The sequence below is a fragment of the Gigantopelta aegis genome, chromosome 11, assembly GCF_016097555.1.
Source record: "Gigantopelta aegis isolate Gae_Host chromosome 11, Gae_host_genome, whole genome shotgun sequence".
In the NCBI taxonomy this organism is placed as follows: domain Eukaryota; kingdom Metazoa; phylum Mollusca; class Gastropoda; order Neomphalida; family Peltospiridae; genus Gigantopelta; species Gigantopelta aegis.
This window is the reverse complement of record NC_054709.1, coordinates 1,843,139-1,866,335: the sequence shown is the minus strand read 5'-3', so window position 1 is coordinate 1,866,335 and position 23,197 is coordinate 1,843,139. Positions and strand designations below refer to the sequence as shown.

General features: G+C 38.8%; 3 protein-coding genes across 13 annotated transcripts in view; 1 reads left to right on the top strand and 2 right to left on the bottom strand.

Annotated features, from left to right (window-relative positions):
• The window catches only part of LOC121385568 (CLIP-associating protein 1-like), a 222,876-nt gene extending 217,361 nt beyond the window's left edge, over window positions 1-5,515 (bottom strand). For 6 of the 7 annotated variants that reach the window (XM_041516291.1, XM_041516296.1, XM_041516293.1 and 3 more), the window contains exons 1-2: window positions 5,473-5,510; window positions 1,792-2,028 (exon numbers count right to left, since the gene is read on the bottom strand). In XM_041516291.1, coding sequence (XP_041372225.1) covers window positions 1,792-1,965 — 174 coding nt within the window. In that variant the 5' untranslated portion in view covers window positions 1,966-2,028; window positions 5,473-5,510. Of the gene's footprint in view, window positions 1-1,791; window positions 2,029-5,472 lie in introns of all 7 variants that reach the window. The other variant, XM_041516292.1, reaches the window with a different exon arrangement.
• Window positions 5,516-10,379: 4,864 nt separating this feature from the next.
• LOC121385486 (keratin-associated protein 4-3-like) lies at window positions 10,380-16,960 on the top strand. The gene is made up of 2 exons (XM_041516185.1): window positions 10,380-10,519; window positions 16,309-16,960. Exons 1-2 carry the CDS (start codon window positions 10,380-10,382, stop codon window positions 16,958-16,960), a joined length of 792 nt encoding a protein of 263 aa, XP_041372119.1.
• A 1,698-nt stretch (window positions 16,961-18,658) lies between these two features.
• Window positions 18,659-23,197, bottom strand: part of LOC121385357 (NGFI-A-binding protein 1-like) — a 63,686-nt gene continuing 59,147 nt past the window's right edge. For all 5 annotated transcript variants that reach the window (XM_041516004.1, XM_041516007.1, XM_041516006.1 and 2 more), the window contains 2 exons: window positions 21,575-21,600; window positions 18,659-20,228 (listed from right to left, as the gene is read on the bottom strand). In XM_041516004.1, coding sequence (XP_041371938.1) covers window positions 19,561-20,228; window positions 21,575-21,600 — 694 coding nt within the window. In that variant the 3' untranslated portion in view covers window positions 18,659-19,560. The remainder of the gene's footprint in view (window positions 20,229-21,574; window positions 21,601-23,197) is intronic.

The following is a 23,197-nucleotide window of genomic DNA, read 5'->3' as shown; positions in this document are numbered from 1 at the left end:
CTGACTAATAAAATATTTCTACGATTAAACTTACATATTAAATATATTTTCTTGTTTAGAATATCATTGTCTGTATATTCAATGTGTTTCTGGTGGTCTTAATATTTGTAAGAAGCTCAAACTGGATTTTGTCTTCAAATATTTTCGTACATACGAAAAAACTATTTAGAAATAAAATGACATTTAACCTAGTACAAATATTACAACGATAAGAAACATGTTTAATATACAGCCACTAATACTGTATGCAGAAAAACATATTTGATATGTAATTACAATCGTTAAAAAGTCTGTTAGTCTATAACATCTTAAATTATTGCAACTCAGGAATGTCCCTTTAAGTAAGTTTATAATTAAGGCTCAAATACATGTAGTTGACAAAATAGTATACATATTTAATTTGACATTTCAATTTTATATTTCACTTTTAACATTAATGTTAATACCTATAGTCCATCCCATCCTCCTACAAATATATGCATTTTTTGTAAATATTATGCTTGTTTTTACACAAGAAGAAAAGTAAGTGTTTTGAAAATAACAAAAAAACTACACTATTTTTGTGTGCTATTTAGAAAACAACCAGCTCACAAATAAATAACTTGTAGTAAAATCCATAGTATGAAAAAACGCATTCACTGTGGGAAGGACTATAGATATGTATTTGTGTGTGGAACACGCTGCGAAATGATAGGCAATTCAAATAAACATATCTGCATATCACCAGTGTTTAACAAATATTTGAAAAAGACACTAACCCTCAGAGTAGCTTTGGTTAGGAAGGAAGGAAGGAAATGTTTTATTTAACGAGGCACTCAACACATTTTTATTTACGGTTATATGGCGTCAGACATATGGTTAAGGACCACACAGATATATAGAGAGGAAACCCGCTGTCGCCACTTCATGGGCTACTCTTTTCAATTAGCAGCAAGGGATCTTTTATATGCACCATCCCACAGATAGGATAGCACATACCACGGCCTTTGATATACCGGTTGTGGTGCACTGGCTAGAACGAGAAACAGCCCAATAGGTCCACCGACAAGGATCGATCCCAGACCGACCGTGCATCAAGCGAGCATTTTACCACTGAGCTACATCAGTGCCCTAGATGTAGTATAGTAATACAGTTGATAATTTCCACTAGTCCAGACAAACAATTCACTAGCTGGGACAGAGGGTTAGTGGATTTTTCGAACCCTAATATCACTGAACTGTTTCCCGCCCCCAGGTCCTCAGAATTCATGGAAACAATTATTTCCGGTACACTGTGTCGGTAAAATAACGGAACGGAAATTTAATTTCCATTGATTATTGTACATCGAGTACGTCTATTCAACAAAAATAATATATATATATATATATATTATATACACACACACATACACATATATACATACACACAGGGTTTCTGCCAGAGGGTAAAACGGGTATACCCAAATTATAAAATTTTTAAGTTAACGTTTTGACAAAATTAATGATTCTTATCATTATTGTATGATTTTTTTAACCCTAACCCTAAATGTAACCCATTTTCTTTGTTGGGGAGGCCCCCCCCCTTACCCCGTTGACTGTGGCTGCATTCAATTCATAACACCATACCCAAATATTTCTTTCTGGCATAAACACCGATATATATATAATTATTTTTTAAAAACAGTTTACGGTTGATTCCCATGATTACAAAGCATGGAACCAAAACGTAGTGTTTCACTTGAAATTTGAAATCCTATGGCTTGCGCCCACTTCATAACATGAGTAATGTTTTATTTTTTTTATTGTACGTACCTTAAAGTTACTGCAGTGGACCCATTTGACCAGCCCATCAATAAATGCTTCCACGTCGTCGCAGTCAAGCGAATTTGTTGGGTCTCTTAAAAATTTTACAAGTTCCTCGTAGGCTACCAATCGTCTCCTGGTGTCCAACGTGGTCACATCTTGCAAAAAGTCATTCAAATCCATGATGACCAGTCCACACTTTCAGGAAATAAATCCAAAACAAATCCAAAGAAAATTACAGAGTAACTGTAAATAAAATAAAAAATAAATAAATAAATAACTTTCTGATTTTCCATTTTGTAGATCTTTGAATAAAAAATCATATGCATATATGCATCAGTTATTGGGTCTCAAAAGTTAAGTTTTCTTTAACGACACCACTAGAGCACATTGATTTATTAATCATGGGCTATTGAATGTCAAACATTTGTTAATAAAAAAAAAAATTATCCACTAGCCATAGGATCAGTAATTTTACTAATTTACTAGCCAAGATTAAAAATTCACTAGCCCTACTTTACTTTACGTTAATATAATTTTACTAAATAATAGTAATAATTAGATATGTCACCTAAAGAGGGAGATAGAGCTTAAAAACACTAACATTAGGGGTTGGAGTGGGGTCAGTATATTCATATTTACAAAACAGACTTTAACTGCTGAATTTGATTTCTTTCTTTTTTCACTAGCCGTCTGGCATGGCAATTATAATAATTTACTAGCCCAACATTGAATATTACTAGCCACGGGAGTGACGCTACCATACTCTTGTACCCCTGCAGTAATTTTATCAAACAGTCTGAGAGAGGAAGCCCCCCTACATTTTTCCATTAGTAGCAAGGGATATTTTATATATAAGAACTATCCCACAGACAGAATAGCACATACCACAGCCTTTGATATACCAATTGTGGTACACTGGCTGGAACAAGAAATACCCCAATGGGCCCACCAACAGGGGGATCAATCCGAAACAGACTGCACATTAAGCGAACGCTTTACCACTGGGCTACGTCCAGCCCCCTTGGGTATCAAACAAAGGTACATACCAGGCCCTAATCTTGCTGGCGAAACAAGCGTTTTCTTCGCCTAAAGTCGACTCATGACACTAGCCGTAGTGAGAAGTTGGAAGTTTTCGTAAAATTTTGACCTATCCGATTTCAAAAACGAAATCATATAACAGACGTTAAGATCCCGACTTATTTATTGTCATAGCTCACTCTGCACTGTATGTCGGACAGTGGGGGGGGGGGGGGGGGGGGGGGGGGGGGGGGGGGGGGTTGGTGTCAGACCATATAATCGACAACCTGACCATTAACGGGCAATGATTTCTGCGCATGCACATTGTAATGACCAATTGATTCATGAAATGTTTTACTATGTTCAATTTATTATCAAAATCAACCAACAAATGTTAATACAATGCCAGTTTCTGCTGTAAAGAGATTAAATACATGTCAGGAATCGTCTAACGTTGACATTCTTCAGATACACCCGTAAACCGGGCTATTGTTTGTCAAAGAGACGTGTGTCGCGCTGTGTGCTGTGACCAGTCAAGCGTTGTTAATCCTAGGCCACATTCATTTCAGTAATGCCAGAAAATACTAATTGATGCTTAATTTTAGCATAACAGCTACTACTTAATAATAGCACATTTTCAATGAAACATATAACTGTTTTGTTTAAACTTCATTACCGGAAGTAGTATTTTATATAGAAATATTACGATTAGAACCGAGTGTAAAATTCAAAAAATTTCCAAATGAAAGCGGAAACTGGCAAAACATTACAAAATGTACCAATAAATGTTTACTTCAGCTATTTTTATCAAACTCTGGGAAGGGAAAAGTCACATCTCCTACTTTTTCAATTCTAGATTAGGGCCTGCATATATGTAAGTACATGAACAGGCATAAATGGATGAATGTTTAACGACACCCCAGCATGAAAAATACATCGATCGGCAGTCCTCTATATTGCGACCGATTTGGTTGCATATGCGCCAAAAAAAAATTCATGTGGCGATTAAAACATTTCTACTATCTATATAAAAATACAAGTATGGCATACTGGTATATATTTTTTATCTAGATTCCATGCTTAAAGAACTGTCTCGCCATCTCAATTAAGATTATCTACTCGTGCTCTAACGAGTACCACTATGCCTATCCACAGACCAGCACCATATTTCTTGCTCAACAACTAACCAATGGTAGTAAACTTCATGATAATCATCGTTGCGTTTAATTATTGCTTTTGTGGAGGTGGTTTTCTTTGGAGGCAGGGTGGTATCCAAGTCAAACGCGACTATTAATATGCATTCGTAACATCATAAAAAAAAAAAATTAGTACTAAAAATTTTAATTTCCAGGAATTTTCAGGAGGTAAATGGACTTTTCCAGGACATTTTTAAAAGCACTCTCCAGGGTAAAACCAAACAAAGGTATATGTATTATACATGTAAGTACATGAACAGGCATAAATGAATGAATGTTTAACGACACCCCAGCATGAAAATATACATTGGCTACTGGGCGTCAATGAACAGGCATCAAAATATTAGCATTGTGTCCGGTAACCCATGGAGTGTTTATCACTAAATACTGACCTAGTAACACATTTTATTTCCATTGTTATTACTAAAAACAAAAAAGTTCCTTCATAATTACACGGATATACTGTTATTCATGTATGTCACTATTCTCATTGTACTGATACTGTACACATATTAGGCAATATTTTGTTTTCAAAATCTTGATTAGCGATATTTCTAGTCAATCAAAAATTTATTAGCAACTATTGTTTAATGTTTTAAAATCGCTTAGCTAACTCTGAAACTTGCATTGCGAATCGCAACGTGATACTGAACAAAATGTTTCCTGCAATCACCTGTTATGAAGTCATAGGCCTAAATATTGCTACAAACAGCAAACAACACACAAGTCTCCGCTGTTTAAAAGTGTTTTGGTCATAATTCAGAATTATACTGATTGCTAAAATAATTGGCAAAACACCTGCTATGCAGTGCTTATGGAACACTGATAAAACTGGTACTTGTTTGACTGGCATGCAGAGCCAGTTTTAACGACTCAATCATCAATGAGTAGGTGTAAGACCACTACACTCTCTTCTTTTTCACTAACCACAAACTACTAACCCACTGTCCTGGTTAGACAGCCCAGATAGCTTAGGTGTGTGCCCAGGAAAGCATGCTTGAAACTTCATTGGATATAAGCACGAAAATAAGTTGAAATAAGTAAATAAACTGGCATGCAGGTCTCAAATGAGCTCAACCACCTGCCGTCTATTATTTACTCTCAGCTTTCATCTTCATCCGCTTTCGTTTCTGCAATATCTTCAGAAATAATGTTCTGCATTTCTACCATAGGTTTAATCAAACAAACACGCCAAATAATCTAGTTTATCGATATATTTTGTGTAATAATACTAACAGGTGTGTTGACTGCTGATTAATTGTATTTTTTATATATAATGCATAATGCGCTTCAGTTCTTTTATTGGTGAAACGCCGATAGAAACCCGCTCAAACCGAAGAAAAATGAATAACGCTAAAACATGCAACAAAAATTATCTCGACCCTTATGAATTAAAATCAGAATATCTGTTATCTGTGCCTATCACTTGTTACACATAATTGCATATTTTGATGGTATGGTGTTGACAAATTACCTATAGTTCCTTACCGCAGAACGGATAGCCACTACCAGCCGCCATGATGAATTTTAAAGTCATGACGTCACGATATCGAGAAATCTCGTGACAAGTGCCCTTTCAATATCCCACCATTAGGCTATGCAGAGTTATTCCCCATTACGTTCACTCATAAAACTGAACGTTTGCCATTTCAGGACTTATTTGTGATGATAAAAAAATAAAAATAATAATAATAATAATGTATAAAAAAAACACCCCAAAAAACCTTACCATTTATTTGATCCCACAATTAACACGTTCATACTTAACTCGCGAATATTAAAATTCCAATGTGCCGCCATTCTGCGTATACTGTGGTCTGGCACATCAGCAGGGTCAATATTCCCCTCTTCTTCAAGCTCCTTGTTTTTTTCATCTTTTTATTTTCCTTCGACGAATGCTCCTATGTACATATGCGATATTTCGTTCCCGCTATCATATCTCGTAGACCCCCCAGACCTGTAAGAATGACATACAGTGGGAGTATGGTACTAGGCCTACCTCCAGTTAGGGGTGGGGTCGGGGAGGGGGGCACAAGCTATATATTTACTCTCTTTTTTTTATAGTGTAGGACAAACAAAAACGTAGTTTCGTCCTCCAGTGGGGCGGCTGTGCCCACCCACCCCACCCCCACCCTCCCCCACATGTAATATGTATAGGATATGTGCACATATATGTAGGCCTATCTATGTAGTGTGTGTCACAAAATGGAGTAACAACAGGACTGCAAAGCAATTTTAAACATTTAATAACATTGCAATCAACTATATATAAAGGATATCCAACAAATATATACGAAAAATACCACACAAGATTCAGACTCACTCCCCATACAGCACACCACCACACTACTCATACAACACCCCACCACACTACTCATACAACACACCACCACACAACTCATACAACACACCACCACACTACTCATATAACACACCACCACAGTACTCGTACAACACTCCACCACACTACTCGTACAACACTCCACCACAGTACTCATACAGCACACCACCCCAAAACTCATACAGCACACCACCACACTACTCATACAGCACACCACCCCACTACTCATACATCACCCCACCCCAGTACTCATACATCACATCACCACAATACTCATACAGCACACCACCCCACTACTCATACAACACACCACCTCACTACTCATGCAGCACACCACCACATTACTCATCCAGCACACCACCCCACTACTCATACAGCACACCACCACAGTACTCATACAGCACACAACCACAGTACCCATACAACACACCACCACCACACCACTCATACAGCACCACACCACACCACTCATACAGCACACCACCACACCTCATACAGCACACCACCACACCACTCATACAGCACACACCACTCATACAGCACACCACCACACCACTCATACAGCACACCACCACATCACTTATACAGCACACCACACCACTACTCATACAACACACCACCACACCACTCATACAACACACCACCACACAACTCGTACAACACACCACCCCACTACTCGTACAGCACACCACCCCACTACTCGTACAGCACACCACCCCACTACTCATACAACATACCACCACACAACTCCTACAACACACAACCCCACTACTCATACAACACACCACCACAGTACTCGTACAGCACACCACCGCACTAATCATACACACAACCACCAGTCAAACACTACACCCACCCCAAAATAAATACAAATATCTATATATACACTTCATCAAAGAAACTTAACATTGGTAAAAATATGCTATTGAATTATTTTTACAGAATCAAAGACATCGTAAAGACAATCAGTTGAGCGAATGGTGATGCAAAAACACTATAAAACATGTTCGATTCGAATAAACGTAGCCATAGTCAACGTTTGTACTGAAACGCAAAAGCGCAATCCTCAGAGAAGGACATGCATCATGAAGTTCTGTAACTTTGCATGCCAAACCCTCCGTTGGTGGGGCATAAAAGGCCACATCAGGTAACGCAATAATGCCAGATTGACGTCAGCTCAACGCAATAATGCCGTTGAGAGATTGCAAGCAAGGGCAACTCAACAAGCTGTGGCAAGGCACTTTGGCATCTCCAGACAGACCATATCTGCTTTAAGGGCACGGTACAACACCACTCAAATTGTTAATGACAGGCCAAGGTCAGGTCGTCCCAGAGTAACCACCGCCATTCAAGATCGATACATCCGGGTGTGTCATCTTCGAAATCGAACCACAACAGCAACAACCACAGCGACACAAATCCCTGGACTACGCAGAATTTCTGACCAGACAGTTCGTAATCGGCTGACGAAAGGCAGGAATTTTCCCTAGAAGACCAGTGCGACTTAACGTTTTGACCCCATGTCACTTAGCGGAGCATCTACAGTGGTGCCAGCAGAGGGTGAGATGGACACGTGGCCAGGTGAGGACTGTTGTTCTCAGACGAGTCTCGTTTTCTCCTGTCATGTGCACACGTGTCTATAGACGTCAAGGGGAACATTATGCTCCAAACTGCGTGCAACAAGTCGACTGTTTTGGTGGTGGCAGTATCATGGTGTGGGCAGGAATCCATCATGGTGGTAGAACGGCTCTTGTGCATGTGGCTGGTGCACCGACGGACATCAGAATCAGATATCGAGACGAGATCCTGCAACATCACATCATTCCGCACATGAACATCAACGGTGGAATGTTTCAGCATGACAATGCCAGACCACGTGTTGCACGTGTTGGTCAGGAGTTTCTGCATTGCCACAACGTCCAGACCTTACCTTGACCTGCCCCTTCGCTGGATTTAAACCCAATAGAACATCTATGTGATGCACTGGATCAGCGTGTGCGCCGGAGGAATCCATCACCCCAGACACGTCCACTGTAGCACGAGTGGCAGAACATTCCACAACGTGTTGTACAATGTCTGATTGCTTACACGTGTCTCCGTTGTCAAGCTGTCATCACGGCTCGTGGTGGTCATAACAGATACTGACATATGCCTGTGTACAGGTTTCAGGTGGATTCCCAGAGATACTGTTTTGGACATGTACAGAGTAATCGCCTTATCATGGCGTCTTTATCTTTGGTTGCTTGTATCGTGTCTACCAGGGTTTTTTAAAATTATTATTAAACTTTGAAAATATATTCTAAGTATATAGTATATATTCTAAATGCTTTAGTGATCACTTAATGGTTTAAACCACAATCCATTCAGCGAATGTTCAGCTCTGAACACTATAGTTCTATATATACTCTTCAAAAGAAGAAACGCAAAACCACATTGTCGTAACATTTGGAGAATTGATTTAATTATTGAATGGTGAGTCCGATAATTACCAAATGTTGCAGGATTGTTCACAATTCACTCTAGTCCATTGTGAGTAAGTGATAGGACACATCACCAAGGTCAAGGTCATCTGGAGTCAATACCGGGTGTGGCCTCCGCGTGTGTTGACAACTGCCTGGCACCACCTGCCCATTGAAGCAACCAGAGTACGGATGACGTCCCGGGGGATGGTGGCCCACTCGGCCTGCAAGGCTGCTGCCAGCTCGGGCAGGGTCTGGGGCTGTGGTTGTCGCTGTCGGAGGTGTCGGTCCAACTCGTCCCATATCGATGGCCAAGGAAGGACATTAATGTTGTTGTTCTGTAGGGAAGCCGTTGTGAGACGTGCTGTGTGAGGCCTGGCGTTGTCATGTTGGAACACTGCGTTGGCGTTGGCCATAACTGGAACGATGTGTGGCCGGAGGATCTGGTCAATGTAGCCCTGTGCATTCAGGTTGCCCTGCACGTGGACCAGGTCAGTTCTGCCAGTGTGTGAGATGGCTGCCCACACCATGACACTACCCCCGCCGAATCTGTCCACTTCCTGCACGCAGTTTGCCGCATAACGTTCACCACGACGCCTATACACGCGACATCTTCCATCATGACGTCGGAGCAGAAATCGGGACTCGTCACTGAACCACACCTGTCTCCATCGCAGTTGAGGCCATTGTCGATGAATCTGGCACCACTGCAGTCGGAGTCGACGGTGTTGTGGTGTTAAGATGACACCTCGAACTGGACGTCTGGCACGAATTCCTACCTCACGTAGGCGGTTCCGTACGGTCTGGTCGGATATCCTGCGCAAACCTGGTATTGCTGCGGCTGTGGAGGTGGCAGTAGTCAATCGTTCCAGAAGGTGGCTTACCCGGATGTAGCGGTCCTGCCCGGGGGTAGTGACCCGTGGTCGACCGGATCTAGGGAGGTCACGTGTTGATCCATGTTGCTGGTAACGGTCCCACAGTCTGGAGATGGTGCTTGGGGACACATGGAATGCCCTGGCAACGGCCGTTCTGGATTCGCCTGCGTCTAGTCGGCCGATGGCATTATTTCTCTGCGGTTCACTGAGACGTGGCATGTCCTGGATTGTCAACTGTTGGCCAGATACAGAGGCCAGGCAAGCGAACACCCTGCACTTTTATACTGTCGGTGTTCATGTTGCACGTGCAGACAACGCACGTGCAGTGGTGACATGGTTTGCACGTGGCTGCGTTTTTACGAATATTCACATTTTGGAACTTTATTGTACAGTAGCTGCGTTTTATCGAATGTAACCGTGGGAATGTGTTTGGGACATGCAATGACCTTATATTCACAAAGCATGAACCGGTAGGAAACATAAAATCGGAGTTATAACCCATTTGTACCCTTTTGCGTTTCTTTTTTTGAAGAGTATATATATATATATATATATATATATAACATATATATTTATAGTTTAGTCTTTGACATAAGTTACACAAGAGTTACATTCAACTGTCACAGAACACGACAGTCACACCACCATACATTGGCGTTCACTGCAGACGTCGCCATCTCCAGCCACTGACGAACATCACACTGGGATGTCCATGTCGACTAACCACACCACTACAGACTGGAGTTCACTACGGATGTCGCCATCTCCAGCCACTGACGAACATCACACTGGATTGTCCATGTCGACTAACCACACCAGACCGCTATCACGGCCATCACCGGATTGGTCAGACTTGTCCCTAGGTCCAAATGATCCGCTCTGGGACACTAAGAAAATACATTGTGACATACCTTCAGTATACACAGTAACCTTACTTTACTGGAGTAAGAAATCCGCCTTGCGTACTGCAGTCACTGAAAACAATTACATAACATAAAAATGCATGTAGTACATTTGTGCACACACTCGGCAATAAGTATTACCACTTGGAGCCGACCCTATTTACAACACTACGTAGCATAATTAACTTTGCAACCGCATGGTGTATATTTACAACACTACGTAGCATAATTAACTTTGCAACCGCATGGTGTATATTTACAACATTACGTAGCATAATTAACTTTGCATCCGCATATAGATTTATCTATAAGGCACATTCATTCATTGGGAGCGAGGCATAGCCCAGCGGTACAATGCTCGCTTGATGCGCAGTCGGTTTGGGATCGATCCCCATCAATGGGCCCATTGCACTATTTCGTTGCGTTTGCAGCTAGCGAATACAATGTCCGCTAAAATAGTGGGGATTTTGATTTGTTTAAAGGAAAATTAATACTTGAAAAAAAAACTACAACCTAAAAACAAAAACAAACAAAATTGCCGAAATATTGGGGCTGCGTCTTCCGTCCCAGTTCCGACGCCCCTGTTGTAAAACTATTCTAGCAACTGGCGTAGCCAGGATTTTATGTTGGGGAGCACACACATGGGGTGGGGGAACACATTGTCTATGAGTCATGTTATGTGGCGACAGGAAAATATATAATGTGTTGGGGAGGAGGGGAGAGGTGTGATTGGGGGTGGGGGGGGGGGCATTCTTCCACCCCTCTGGTTATGACAATGGTTCTAGTTCCAGTATTATCAAGGTTGTACACATTTGTTTACGATAATGGCGTGTATCCAGAACAGTGGACACATGGTGTTACTATTCCCAGCCCTATGAAGGGAAATAATATGGATGTTATTGCCAACTACAGCCTGATAACAATCATGAGCATTTTCACCATGTTTTCTCTTCTGCTTACAAACAGATTTAAAACCCAGGTTTTGATCAAATCCTCACTTGTCGGACAAAAAAACCCCAGGTACAAATGCATAGTGATTCGAGTGGAACCCCATATAGCCATTTGGCGTAATGCTAATATGAATAAATATTGTTTAAGATTTAGGCATTTTAGATTAATTGGGGCAAAAATCAGGATGCGATCCTACAAAAATGGAAGCCCGTACGCCTATGTGTTTGTTGATGCTATACAAGAAGAAAAGTCTAAAAATGCTAATACCCTTAAAATATGGAATGCGATTTCTATTTTTATTTTGATGAATGTTGATGATACTGTACTATTTTCAAATTCCGAAAAGGAACTACAGACAGGTAATTTTAAAACATGATGTAAAATTTTAGCGGAACAGGCCATGAAAAGTAAATTTTCTTTGTATAATTTATGTTTGTCTGTGCCAATAAATATTAGCACAAAATTGTATGTTTTTGATAGAATGATTCTACCTATATTGCTGTATGGTTTCGAAATAGCTAGCATAAATATCATTGGCGTCGATCAGTCATTTTGACATAGAATCTTTGAGAGAAAATCCGCTACATTTTTCCATTATTAGCAAGGAATCTTTTATATGCACCATCCCGCAGACATTGTAGCACATACCACGGACTTTGAATATACCAGTCGTCGTGCACTGGCTGGAATGAGAAATAGCCCAATGGACCCACCAACGGGGATTGATCCCAAACCTGCGAGCACTTTACCACTATGCTACATCCCTCCGACAATAGTCCTGGTTAAGATAATACAGTCAGAGTACTCTGGCATTCTAGAGCTAGACGGACATTTGGACAGTTAAAATTGCTCTCTCAACCAGAGATAATTGTATAGTGAAAACACAGAATTGCTGCCTTCTACCAGGTAAGCAAAGATTCCTGCTCTAATACAACAATAACTATCTCCAGCCACGGACAAACATGTAAATACCATTACAATGATTATTTTAGAGTTCACACATTAACCATTAATAAATGCTAAAGCACCCCCTTTCAATAATGTTCTGTTAAATACATAGGCGCCGACAGGTTTCTTCCTGTGTTTGTGTATTAGTGATTAATATGTCACACACTAGTTGGAATGGGAAAAATGTCAGTGCATATGTCGTGTGAGATGAAATTAAGCTAGTTTAAAAACAACAAACACTAATATTTTCATATTTAAAAAGCAATATATTCATATTTATTATCATTCACAAATAAATATTTATATACAACAGCAGCATATGCCAATAAATACACGGCCTGCTCCCTATACTGCCACATGAGACCATGTCATTGGTCAAGTCCATTGTTCATGCGTTTAGAACCATGGCAACACAGGGAGTGGAAATTGCACAGAACCAGAAAAATCTCAAAATAGGCACAGTGGGCCATTTGACCAAAAACAACTTTATATTCTTTTAATACAGGATAAAGATGGAACTATCATGCTTGCACACTGTCACATGATCATATAATCAACCAATGGATGATGAGAAAAACTATCTTATTATCATGATGCACCAACATAAATAATAGAAACACATAACAATTTTGCACATTGTGGTCGTATAAATTCGGACAAAAATATACTTGCTCAAATTAGCATTAATAATTAATAAGAAGTATAAATAGTACAAAATTGCATTTTAGTTTACAATAAGTTATCGAAAAAAAATTAAGAAATTAACAAGACAATGAAATACATACACCATTCATTAAAAAATGAATTGTTCTCTGCAAGTGACTTACATTTTCCAAATGTTCGAACACTTTTGCAGCCCTAATTCCTTTATACTTTTAAATTCATAAAAAAACAGTAAAAGTAAAATGTTATGCAATCTATGTAATAATAAAAAAAAAAAAAAAAAAAAAAAAAAAAAAATATATATATATATATATACTATATATCATTGGTTTAATTATATTTACTGAATTATTTTATAGCTGTAAATTGTTTGTGTTTTATTCATTAACTTTTTAAGACTTGCCAACAACAACAACAACCAAAATTCATTTTAACAAAACAAACTGATTTTTTTAAATAACCAGAAAATTAACAAACGAAAGAAACGATTAAAAAAACCCACTCAACTTTTCTTCTGAGTGTTAAAAACTAATTAGCATAACAAAAGTCAGTTACTAATGCTATACTAAAACAATGAACGTAAACAAAAAAAATGGAACCAGTGGCCCAGTGGTTAAGCTGTCGGACTACAGGCTGGTAAGTACAGGGTTCGCAGCCCGGTACCGGCTCCAACCCAGAGCAAGTTCTTAAGGGCTCAGTGGGTAGGTGTAAGGCCACTACACCCTCTTCTCTCTCTCACTAACCACAAACAAACTAACAACTAACCCACTGTCCTGGACAGACAGCCCAGATAGCTGAGGTGTGTGCCCAGGACAGCGTGCTTGAACCTTAAATGGATATAAGCACGAAAATAAGTTGAAATGAATGAATGGAACCAGTTTCTTGATCATAAACAGAGTTTGAAATAATTCACGATCGTTGTCGATTGAAGAAAAGAAACTTTATCACACACAAATTAGGAAATTATCTTCGACTTGATTCACACGAGAAACTGACTATGATATACAAGCAAAACCATCACTAAAAAAAAGAGAAAGAAATTTTATGCAAAATTTTTCCAAGAATTTACTTACAGGACATTAATAACCATTAATTAATTTAAAAAACCTAAGAAGTCCCCCCACCCCCCAACCCCATTATTTGAAAATACTAACATGCCTGTTGCACACAGACAGAAAATCAGTAGACTGTATAGAACAAGGATTGTCACAGTATGTCTATAGAACAAGGGTTGTCATAGTACTGGGCTGGCAGTAGGACTTTTAAAAGTTTCAGTCTCACATTTTCTAATACAGAATACAAATAAAACTTTATTACCCATATGGTTACAAAAAATATTGGTTCATATCAAAGCGATACATTGCACTAGAACGCCAAGTAGGATGAAACCCTTCGACGTCATACAACTGACTCACTACGACCGTACCAGAATTTTAATCGAAGGAGTTCAGTGATATAAACTGAAATCGAAGGAGTTCAGTGATATAAACTGAAATCGAAGGAGTTCAGTGATATAAACTGAAATCGAAGGAGTTCAGTGATATAAACTGAAATCGATTCCGTTTAATCGGGGCTAGCTCTGCCGTTAGCCAAATTCAACAAATGCAAATTTTAAGAACAGTTGGCGAATTTTATTTTAATTTGGCAAAAAAAACAAAAGGTGTGATAATTGATTTTTTGTTGGAAAATATCTATAGGTTTTGTATTTTTGTAGATAATTTGGCGGACTTTTCTGACAGCCCAGAGCAAGCCCTGCTAAATATCAGGGTATTAAATATAGCATTTAGTATCATGTTTATGTCCCTTGTGAACTAATTTTCATTGTCACTTGTTAAAGCTGGTGACAATTGAAAAACGTGAATCAAACAAGCTCAGTGATATAAACTGAAATAAATTATGGGTAATAAATCTGGTATTAAACTAGTTACCAGTTCATATCATGTATATGTCCAGAGTGAAATAATTTTCATTTTCACAGGATCTTTCATAATGCATCACCCCAAGGACAGGATAGCACAAACTACGACCTTTGTTGTACCAGTCATTGTACCCTGGATAGCACAAACTACGACCTTTGTTGTACCAGTCCTTGTGCCCTGGATAGCACAAACTACGACCTTTGTTGTACCAGTCATTGTGCCCTGGATAGCACATACTATGACCTTTGTTGTACCAGTCATTGTGCCCTGGACAGCACATACTACGACCTTTGTTGTACCAGTCATTGTGCCCCGGAGAGTACAGACTACGACCTTTGTTGTACCAGTCATTGTGCCCTGGAGAGTACAGACTACGACCTTTGTTGTACCAGTCATTGTGCCCTGGAGAGTACAGACTACGACCTTTGTTGTACCAGTCATTGTGCCCTGGAGAGTACAGACTACGACCTTTGTTGTACCAGTCATTGTGCCCTGGAGAGTAGACTACGACCTTTGTTGTACCAGTCATTTAATCGAAGGAGTTCAGTGATATAAACTGAAATCGAAGGAGTTCAGTGATATAAACTGAAATCGAAGTAGTTCAGTGATATAAACTGAAATCGAAGGAGTTCAGTGATATAAACTGAAATCGTTGGCGAATTTTATTTTAATTTGGCAAAAAAAAAAAAAGGTGTGATAATTGATTTTTTGTTGGAAAATATCTATAGGTTTTGTATTTTTGTAGATAATTTGGCGGACTTTTCGGACAGCCCAGAGCAAGCCCTGCTAAATATCAGGGTATTAAATATAGCATTTAGTATCATGTTTATGTCCCTTGTGAACTAATTTTCATTGTCACTTGTTAAAGCTGGTGACAATTGAAAAACGTGAATCAAACAAGCTCGGTGATATAAACTGAAATAAGTTATGGGTAATAAATCTGGTATTAAACTAGTTACCAGTTCATATCATGTATATGTCCAGAGTGAAATAATTTTCATTTTCACAGGATCTTTCATAATGCATCACCCCAAGGACAGGATAGCACAAACTACGACCTTTGTTGTACCAGTCATTGTACCCTGGATAGCACAAACTACGACCTTTGTTGTACCAGTCCTTGTGCCCTGGATAGCACAAACTACGACCTTTGTTGTACCAGTCATTGTGCCCTGGATAGCACAAACTACGACCTTTGTTATACCAGTCATTGTGCCCTGGACAGCACATACTACGACCTTTGTTGTACCAGTCATTGTGCCCCGGAGAGTACAGACTACGACCTTTGTTGTACCAGTCATTGTGCCCCGGAGAGTACAGACTACGACCTTTGTTGTACCAGTCATTGTGCCCCGGAGAGTACAGACTACGACCTTTGTTGTACCAGTCATTGTGCCCCGGAGAGCACAGACTACGACCTTTGTTGTACCAGTCATTGTGCCCTGGAGAGCACAGACTACGACCTTTGTTGTACCAGTCATTGTGCCCTGGAGAGTACAGACTACGACCTTTGTTGTACCAGTCATTGTGCCCTGGAGAGTACAGACTACGACCTTTGTTGTACCAGTCATTGTGCCCTGGAGAGCACAGACTACGACCTTTGTTGTACCAGTCATTGTGCCCTGGAGAGCACAGACTACGACCTTTGTTGTACCAGTCATTGTGCCCTGGAGAGCACAGACTACGACCTTTGTTGTACCAGTCATTGTGCCCTGGAGAGTACAGACTACGACCTTTGTTGTACCAGTCATTGTGCCCTGGAGAGCACAGACTACGACCTTTGTCATACCAGTCATTGTGCCCTGGAGAGCACAGACTACGACCTTTGTTGTACCAGTCATTGTGCCCTGGAGAGTACAGACTACGACCTTTGTTGTACCAGTCATTGTGCCCTGGCTGGATGAAAAGAAATATCCCAATGGACCCACTAACGGGGATTGATCCCAGACCGACTGTACATCAGGAGATCATCTTTTAACTGTAGGCTCACATGAATTTTTTTTTGTTTTAACGGGCAAAACGAAACAGCTGACAACAAAAGCTATTATAAGAGGGAAAGGGGGAAGGCGCACAAATAAGATGATTTGGTCAGTTTACAGTAAAAAAAAGAAAAAAAAGAAGCTGTTCTCAACTACTTATTAAATTCTTAAACCATCACTTTCCATTCATTAAGACACATAACACTTAACAAAGTTAAGGTTGCTATAGCAACCAATTGAAGCACCATTTGTTAAATATTCTTAGCAGTGTTTACAAATAAAAAAAATTAACATTTGTCAGGATTAACACAACCATGATGCTATCCTCTGGCATGATACATCCTAAAAGTGTTAGTTATCTCCCTTTTTCAAAACGGGTATGAAGCTGACCTACAAAAAGTTAAAGATTGTTTTGTTGAAGGACACCACTAAAGCACATTGATTTATTAATCATCAGCTATTGGATATTAAACATTTGTCCATTTGGACATATAATCTTAGAGAGGAAGAAGAAGAAGAAATGTTTTATTTAACGACGCACTCAACACATTTTATTTACGGTTATATGGCGTCAGACATATGGTTAAGGACCACACAGATTTTGAGAGGAAACCCGCTGTCGCCACTATATGGACTACTCTTCCGATTAGCAGCAAGGGATCTTTTATTTGCGCTTCCCACAGGCAGGATAGCACAAACCATGGCCTTTGTTGAACCAGTTATGGATCACCGGTCGGTGCAAGTGGTTTACACCTACCCATTGAGCCTTGCGGAGCACTCACTCAGGGTTTGGAGTCGGTATCTGGATTAAAAATCCCATGCCTCGACTGGGATCCGAACCCAGTACCTACCAGCCTGTAGACCGATGGCCTACCACGACGCCGGTTCTTAGAGAGGAAACCCTCTACATTTTTCCATTAGTAGAAAGGGATCTTTTATATGCATTATCCCATACATCATAGCACATACCACAGCCGTTGATATGCCAGTCGTTGTGCACTGGCTGGAATGAGAAATAGCACAAGGAAGCGAAAGCTTCATTCAACAGTTTACTTGAAAATACTGTTTTGTTTAACCACATGACTAGAGGACGTTAATTAATCATTGGCTGTCAACGTTTGATAGTTCTGACAAATGGTCTGTAGAGCAAATCCACAATAGTTTTTAACAAGCAGCAACAGATCTTTTTTATATACAGTTTACCTCAAACAGAACAGTACATAGATTACCTTGGGTATACCAGTTGAGGGCACTGGCTGGGATGAGCAGGGATGGGAGGGGGGGCAATCACCTGACCCACATAGAACCTCAGGTGAGGACGTTATAATTTGCTCAGAAACTGCCTTATGTAAATAAGAGGAAATACTTAATAATGCAGCGACTTGGAGTTGTATTTTTAAAAATGAATGTCAGTAATAATAAAAAAACCTCCATTAAGAAGAGGGTCCAATACAGAGGTGTGTGTAGGGGGAGGGTCAAAATCCTCCCTGTTCAAACGTTTTCTTTAGTTCCCCCAATATATTTTCTGGGGGAGCATCACTCGACCCCCCCCTATAAATTTCGCTCACCACAATTACCCACCCTTAAAATTCCTACACATATGCCTGTAGTAAAATGGAAAAATTGCGCTTGATAATTTTATTTTTTTAAAAAGGCTATAAAGTATTTCAACCAATGACAAATGATCTGTGTAACTACCGAGAAAGGAAACTTAGGTAAGGGAGATCACTTAGGTCCCACATGGTCAAAGTGATATGTCCCACTAGAATGCCAAGTGGGACATAACACTTCGGCATCACACAATGACGTCATCGACTGACGCACTACAACCTTACAACGTCACACTGAGTGAGATGAGCGATATAAATTATGATCGATTATGGGTAATAAACAGGCTATTAAACCCGCACCATTTCTTATCATGTTTAAGTCCCTTGTGAAATAAGTGAACATTATTTCTCTTGGGTCATAAACATGATAAGAAATGTAAGCTCGTTTAATATCCTATAATTATTTAAGACAGGTTGATGAGTGTTTTCTTTCTTTCTTTCATTCAATCTGAAGCAATCAACACGGGAAGCAAGTACAACACCTCGTAAACAGACAAAGCACTGTTGCCATAGCAGCCAAGTCATCTGTTGCCACAGCAACCAAGGGTATCTCCAATTTATAGTAATCTGATTTATCAATATATTAATCACACACAACATCACATTCAGTCAAGGGGTTCTCGTATTCTCATTCAAAATTTACAAAATCTTTTTTTTTTTTTTTTTAAGGAAAGGAACACATGAGAACCTAGCCCTTCGTAGCAACTTGACACTCAATGTAGCAGCGTTGCTATAGCAACTCTATCAATATCCATTTAATAACTGCCTGATAGTATAGTCATCACGAAAAAAAATTCAGTCATTTTGTTTTGCCCTTTCATCCTCATTTTCAATTTAGAATGCATTTTCATTAAGAGAGAGAGAAACTCGAAGAACTCATCATAAACATTAGCAGATGTTGCTGTAGCAACCACCTCAATCCCCGTTTTCCACCATTTTCTTTTGTAACAAATCTGTACTGAACCCGAGTGATGGCAGTTTGGAACGTTTTTCTGTCGAATTGCCATTGTCATTTTCAATATCATTATTACTATCATCACCCCCATCATTGTCATCATCATCCCCATCATCGCCACTCTGAACATCTCCATTTCTATCTTGACTAGCTGCCTTATTTTTATGCGAAGGAACTTTTTCCGTTTTCACATTATTTATTTTCTTATTGCACCTCAGATCGTGCACTTTTTTCGTCCCGTTTTCCCGAATCTGAACATCCTCCTCATTCTCATCCTCATCCTCATCAACGTCAACTTCCTTCTTTATTAAATCGTCTTTCTCATTCCCACACATCGTCGTCATCATCGTTTCGTTGCTGTTATTATGCGACGTCGCGCTGTTACTGTTTTCGTCATCACTCGGTGTGGGACTGCACGAGTTGTCCGATTCTGAGTCTCCCTCGTCGTGGTTACTGGGAGTTTTCTGCGTCTGCAGACCCTTGAGCTCCTCAGCGAAGTCAGCCATGCCATACTGCTGGGCGATGCGCAGACCCTCGTCAAACAGAGTCTCCTGCACCAACTTGTTGGCTGTCTGACGCAGAACGCTTGTCGCCAGGTCATGAGAATTGCTTGATGAGAGACTGGAATCTGGAAAAATATACAGAAAAATTATTAAGGTAAAAAATATAGGCCCACAAAAAAATTATTAATGTAAAAATATACAGAGAAATTATTAATGTAAAAATATACAGAGAAATTATTAATGTAAAAATATACAGAGAAATTATTAATGTAAACAATACAGAGAAATTATTAATGTAAAAATATACAGAGAAATTATTAATGTAAAAATATACAGAGAAATTATTAATGTAAAAATATACAGAGAAATTATTAATGTAAACAATACAGAGAAATTATTAATGTAAAAATTAATAAAAATATATAGAGAAATTATTAATGTAAAAATATACCAAGGAATTATATTAATGTAAAAATATACCAAGGAATTATTAATGTAAATATATACCGAGAAATTATTAATGTAAAAATATACCGAGAAATTATTAATGTAAAAATATACCGAGAAATTATTTTATTAACAAGCATTCTGAGAGTACTGCCACAGTGCTACATGTATGTCCACTACCGGGCCCAACAAACTCTCTTATCTCCTAAGTTCAAGACGAGTTTGTTAGCTGTCTAACGAAGTGAAATATTGAGAAATTATTTTATCAACACACATTCTGAGAGTACTGCTAAAGCAACACAGGTGTCTAGGGCCTCCAGGAGTCCAAAATATCAGACTCGAGTACTCGAGGGTCAAACTCGACCCGGACCCCGAGTACCCGACATTTACACTATATAATAATGAGACTAAGGAATAAAGTAAAAGAGCATTTAGCATCCGAATTCCAGCGCTGGACATGGATGCCAAATCATGCCACTTTATTGCATTCCATTATTGTTTTCCTTGTACCGGTATGTCAAATAGCCCTATAATGTAACCGGAGGCAAACATGGGAAAATGAAGTAAAAAAATTATATTAAATGCGAGTGCTCTTCCTTGCACAGGTACTAGAGTCCTGCTAGACTCGGCCCATGCCCGAATACTACAGTAGTCATGGAAACCCTACAGGTGTTCCCTACTAGGCCAAACAAATTTTCATATCTGACGACGAGTTTGTTAGCCATCTGACGAAGTAAAATAGAAAGAATGATAGGCAGAGGGTGATAGATGAAAAAGATATATTCAATTACTTTTCTTCAATATATTCAAAATTGTTATGTTTGAATCCCATTGGTTATTGTGATTATTAAAAACTATCGATGTCTTGTGCACACTCTAGGTCCATTTCAACAGTCTATTAATTTACCGAATTAATTTTATGTTGAAAAAAAAAAAAAATATATATATATATTAACAAAATATTTGCATATCTTTTGTTGTTCAGTATGTGTGTTGTTTTTTAAAATAAGTTTAATCCTCTCACCTGGATCACTCGATAACTGTTCATATCTGAAACAAAAATAAATAAACACTTTACATTATACATGTTAAAACTGTCTGTCCCTGAATAAAGTGCTGTTACTGTACTTATGACACTGAATGCAATTTCTAGTTAAAGGTTGTGCAATTAACAGTTTTTTTTCTTCTCGGTGCGGATTAAAAAATCAAGTCATTGGTGGCCAGTTGACCAATTATTTCAATCCCTGAAGTTTCATAGAGGTAGGATTTGTAGTTTGTGAAAAATGGACCGAAACGCAAAAAGTTAACTTAGCTGTCAAAAAAGTAATACCTTTTGACTTTGCTATAGAAAGATAAAAATTACTTTTCAGGTTACATAAATTGAATTTTGCTTCGCCGATCAATGGATTATACATATTTTTGCATAAACAATTTTTTTTTTCAAATATAAAACACTACAAAATTTATTATTGAAAAATTGCATATAATGAAATAAAATAATTTTTATGTTTAAAAAAAAAAAATGTAATGCATGTAAGGCAAATGGGTTACACAAGCACCTATCCAAGATGACACATTTGTGAACTAAATGATCTGTGCAGCCCTGCGTTCATTAAAATCAAGAGTGCTTTCCCTTGGACAGTCATGCTGGTTTATGTTATGTGTATGTTAACCAGTAGTTTAGGTGTATGTTAACCAGTAGTTTAGGTGTATGTTAACCAGTAGTTTAGGTGTATGTTGACCCGTATTTTGACCAGCTTTTTAGTTTTGTATATTAATTCAGGCAAAACAAAACTGTGTCAATCACTCTGTATGCATAGGCTTATTATTCCAATGGTTTAAAATTTGCTTTCATAATTAAGCCAATCAAACTCACTGTTCTAGATATCTGAAAGTTTACATTATGTCTCAGCCAATCAAACTCACTGTTTCAATTTGCTTGAACATTTACTTTGATACTATGAAAGATAAACCAATCAAACTCACTGTTTCAATTTGATTGAAAATTGACTTGATACTATGAAAGATAAGCCAATCAAGCTCATTGTACTAGATGGTTGAAAGTTTACTTTGAAAGCTAAACCAATTAAGGATTGTATTAGTTCTTTTACGTTCATCGGGGTATGAACAAAACAAAAATCATCTGCAAACTGTCTGAATCGGCAAAGCCATTCTCAAATAAGTTTGCAGATTAATTTTTTTGGTTCATACCCAGATGAACGTAAAAATAAATAACAGACAATACTTATAATTAATTTGAATCATACTTGCTTATAATAACACTTAAAGTGCATACTTTATTTGGAATTATTTTTGGTCCATGAACAGTAACTCTCAATAAGACAACTTGCCCATATAAAATGACGTCATCAAATACGATGTTCCCTGACGACATACTTTTTTCATTCATCGAGAATTGAACAAATTCACGTTGTTACGTCTGGACCAATGGGATGACATTATGTGGTAATGAATAAAACGGAAATTTAATTATTGAAATTGACTGTTTCAGTCGCTAGAATGCTTACAGTAATAATAAACCAGCCTCGGTGATGTAGTAATTAAGCCATCGAACCTAAGGCTGGTAGGTACTGGGTTCACAACCCGGTACCGGCCTCGGTGGTGTCGTGGTTAAAGCCATCAGACA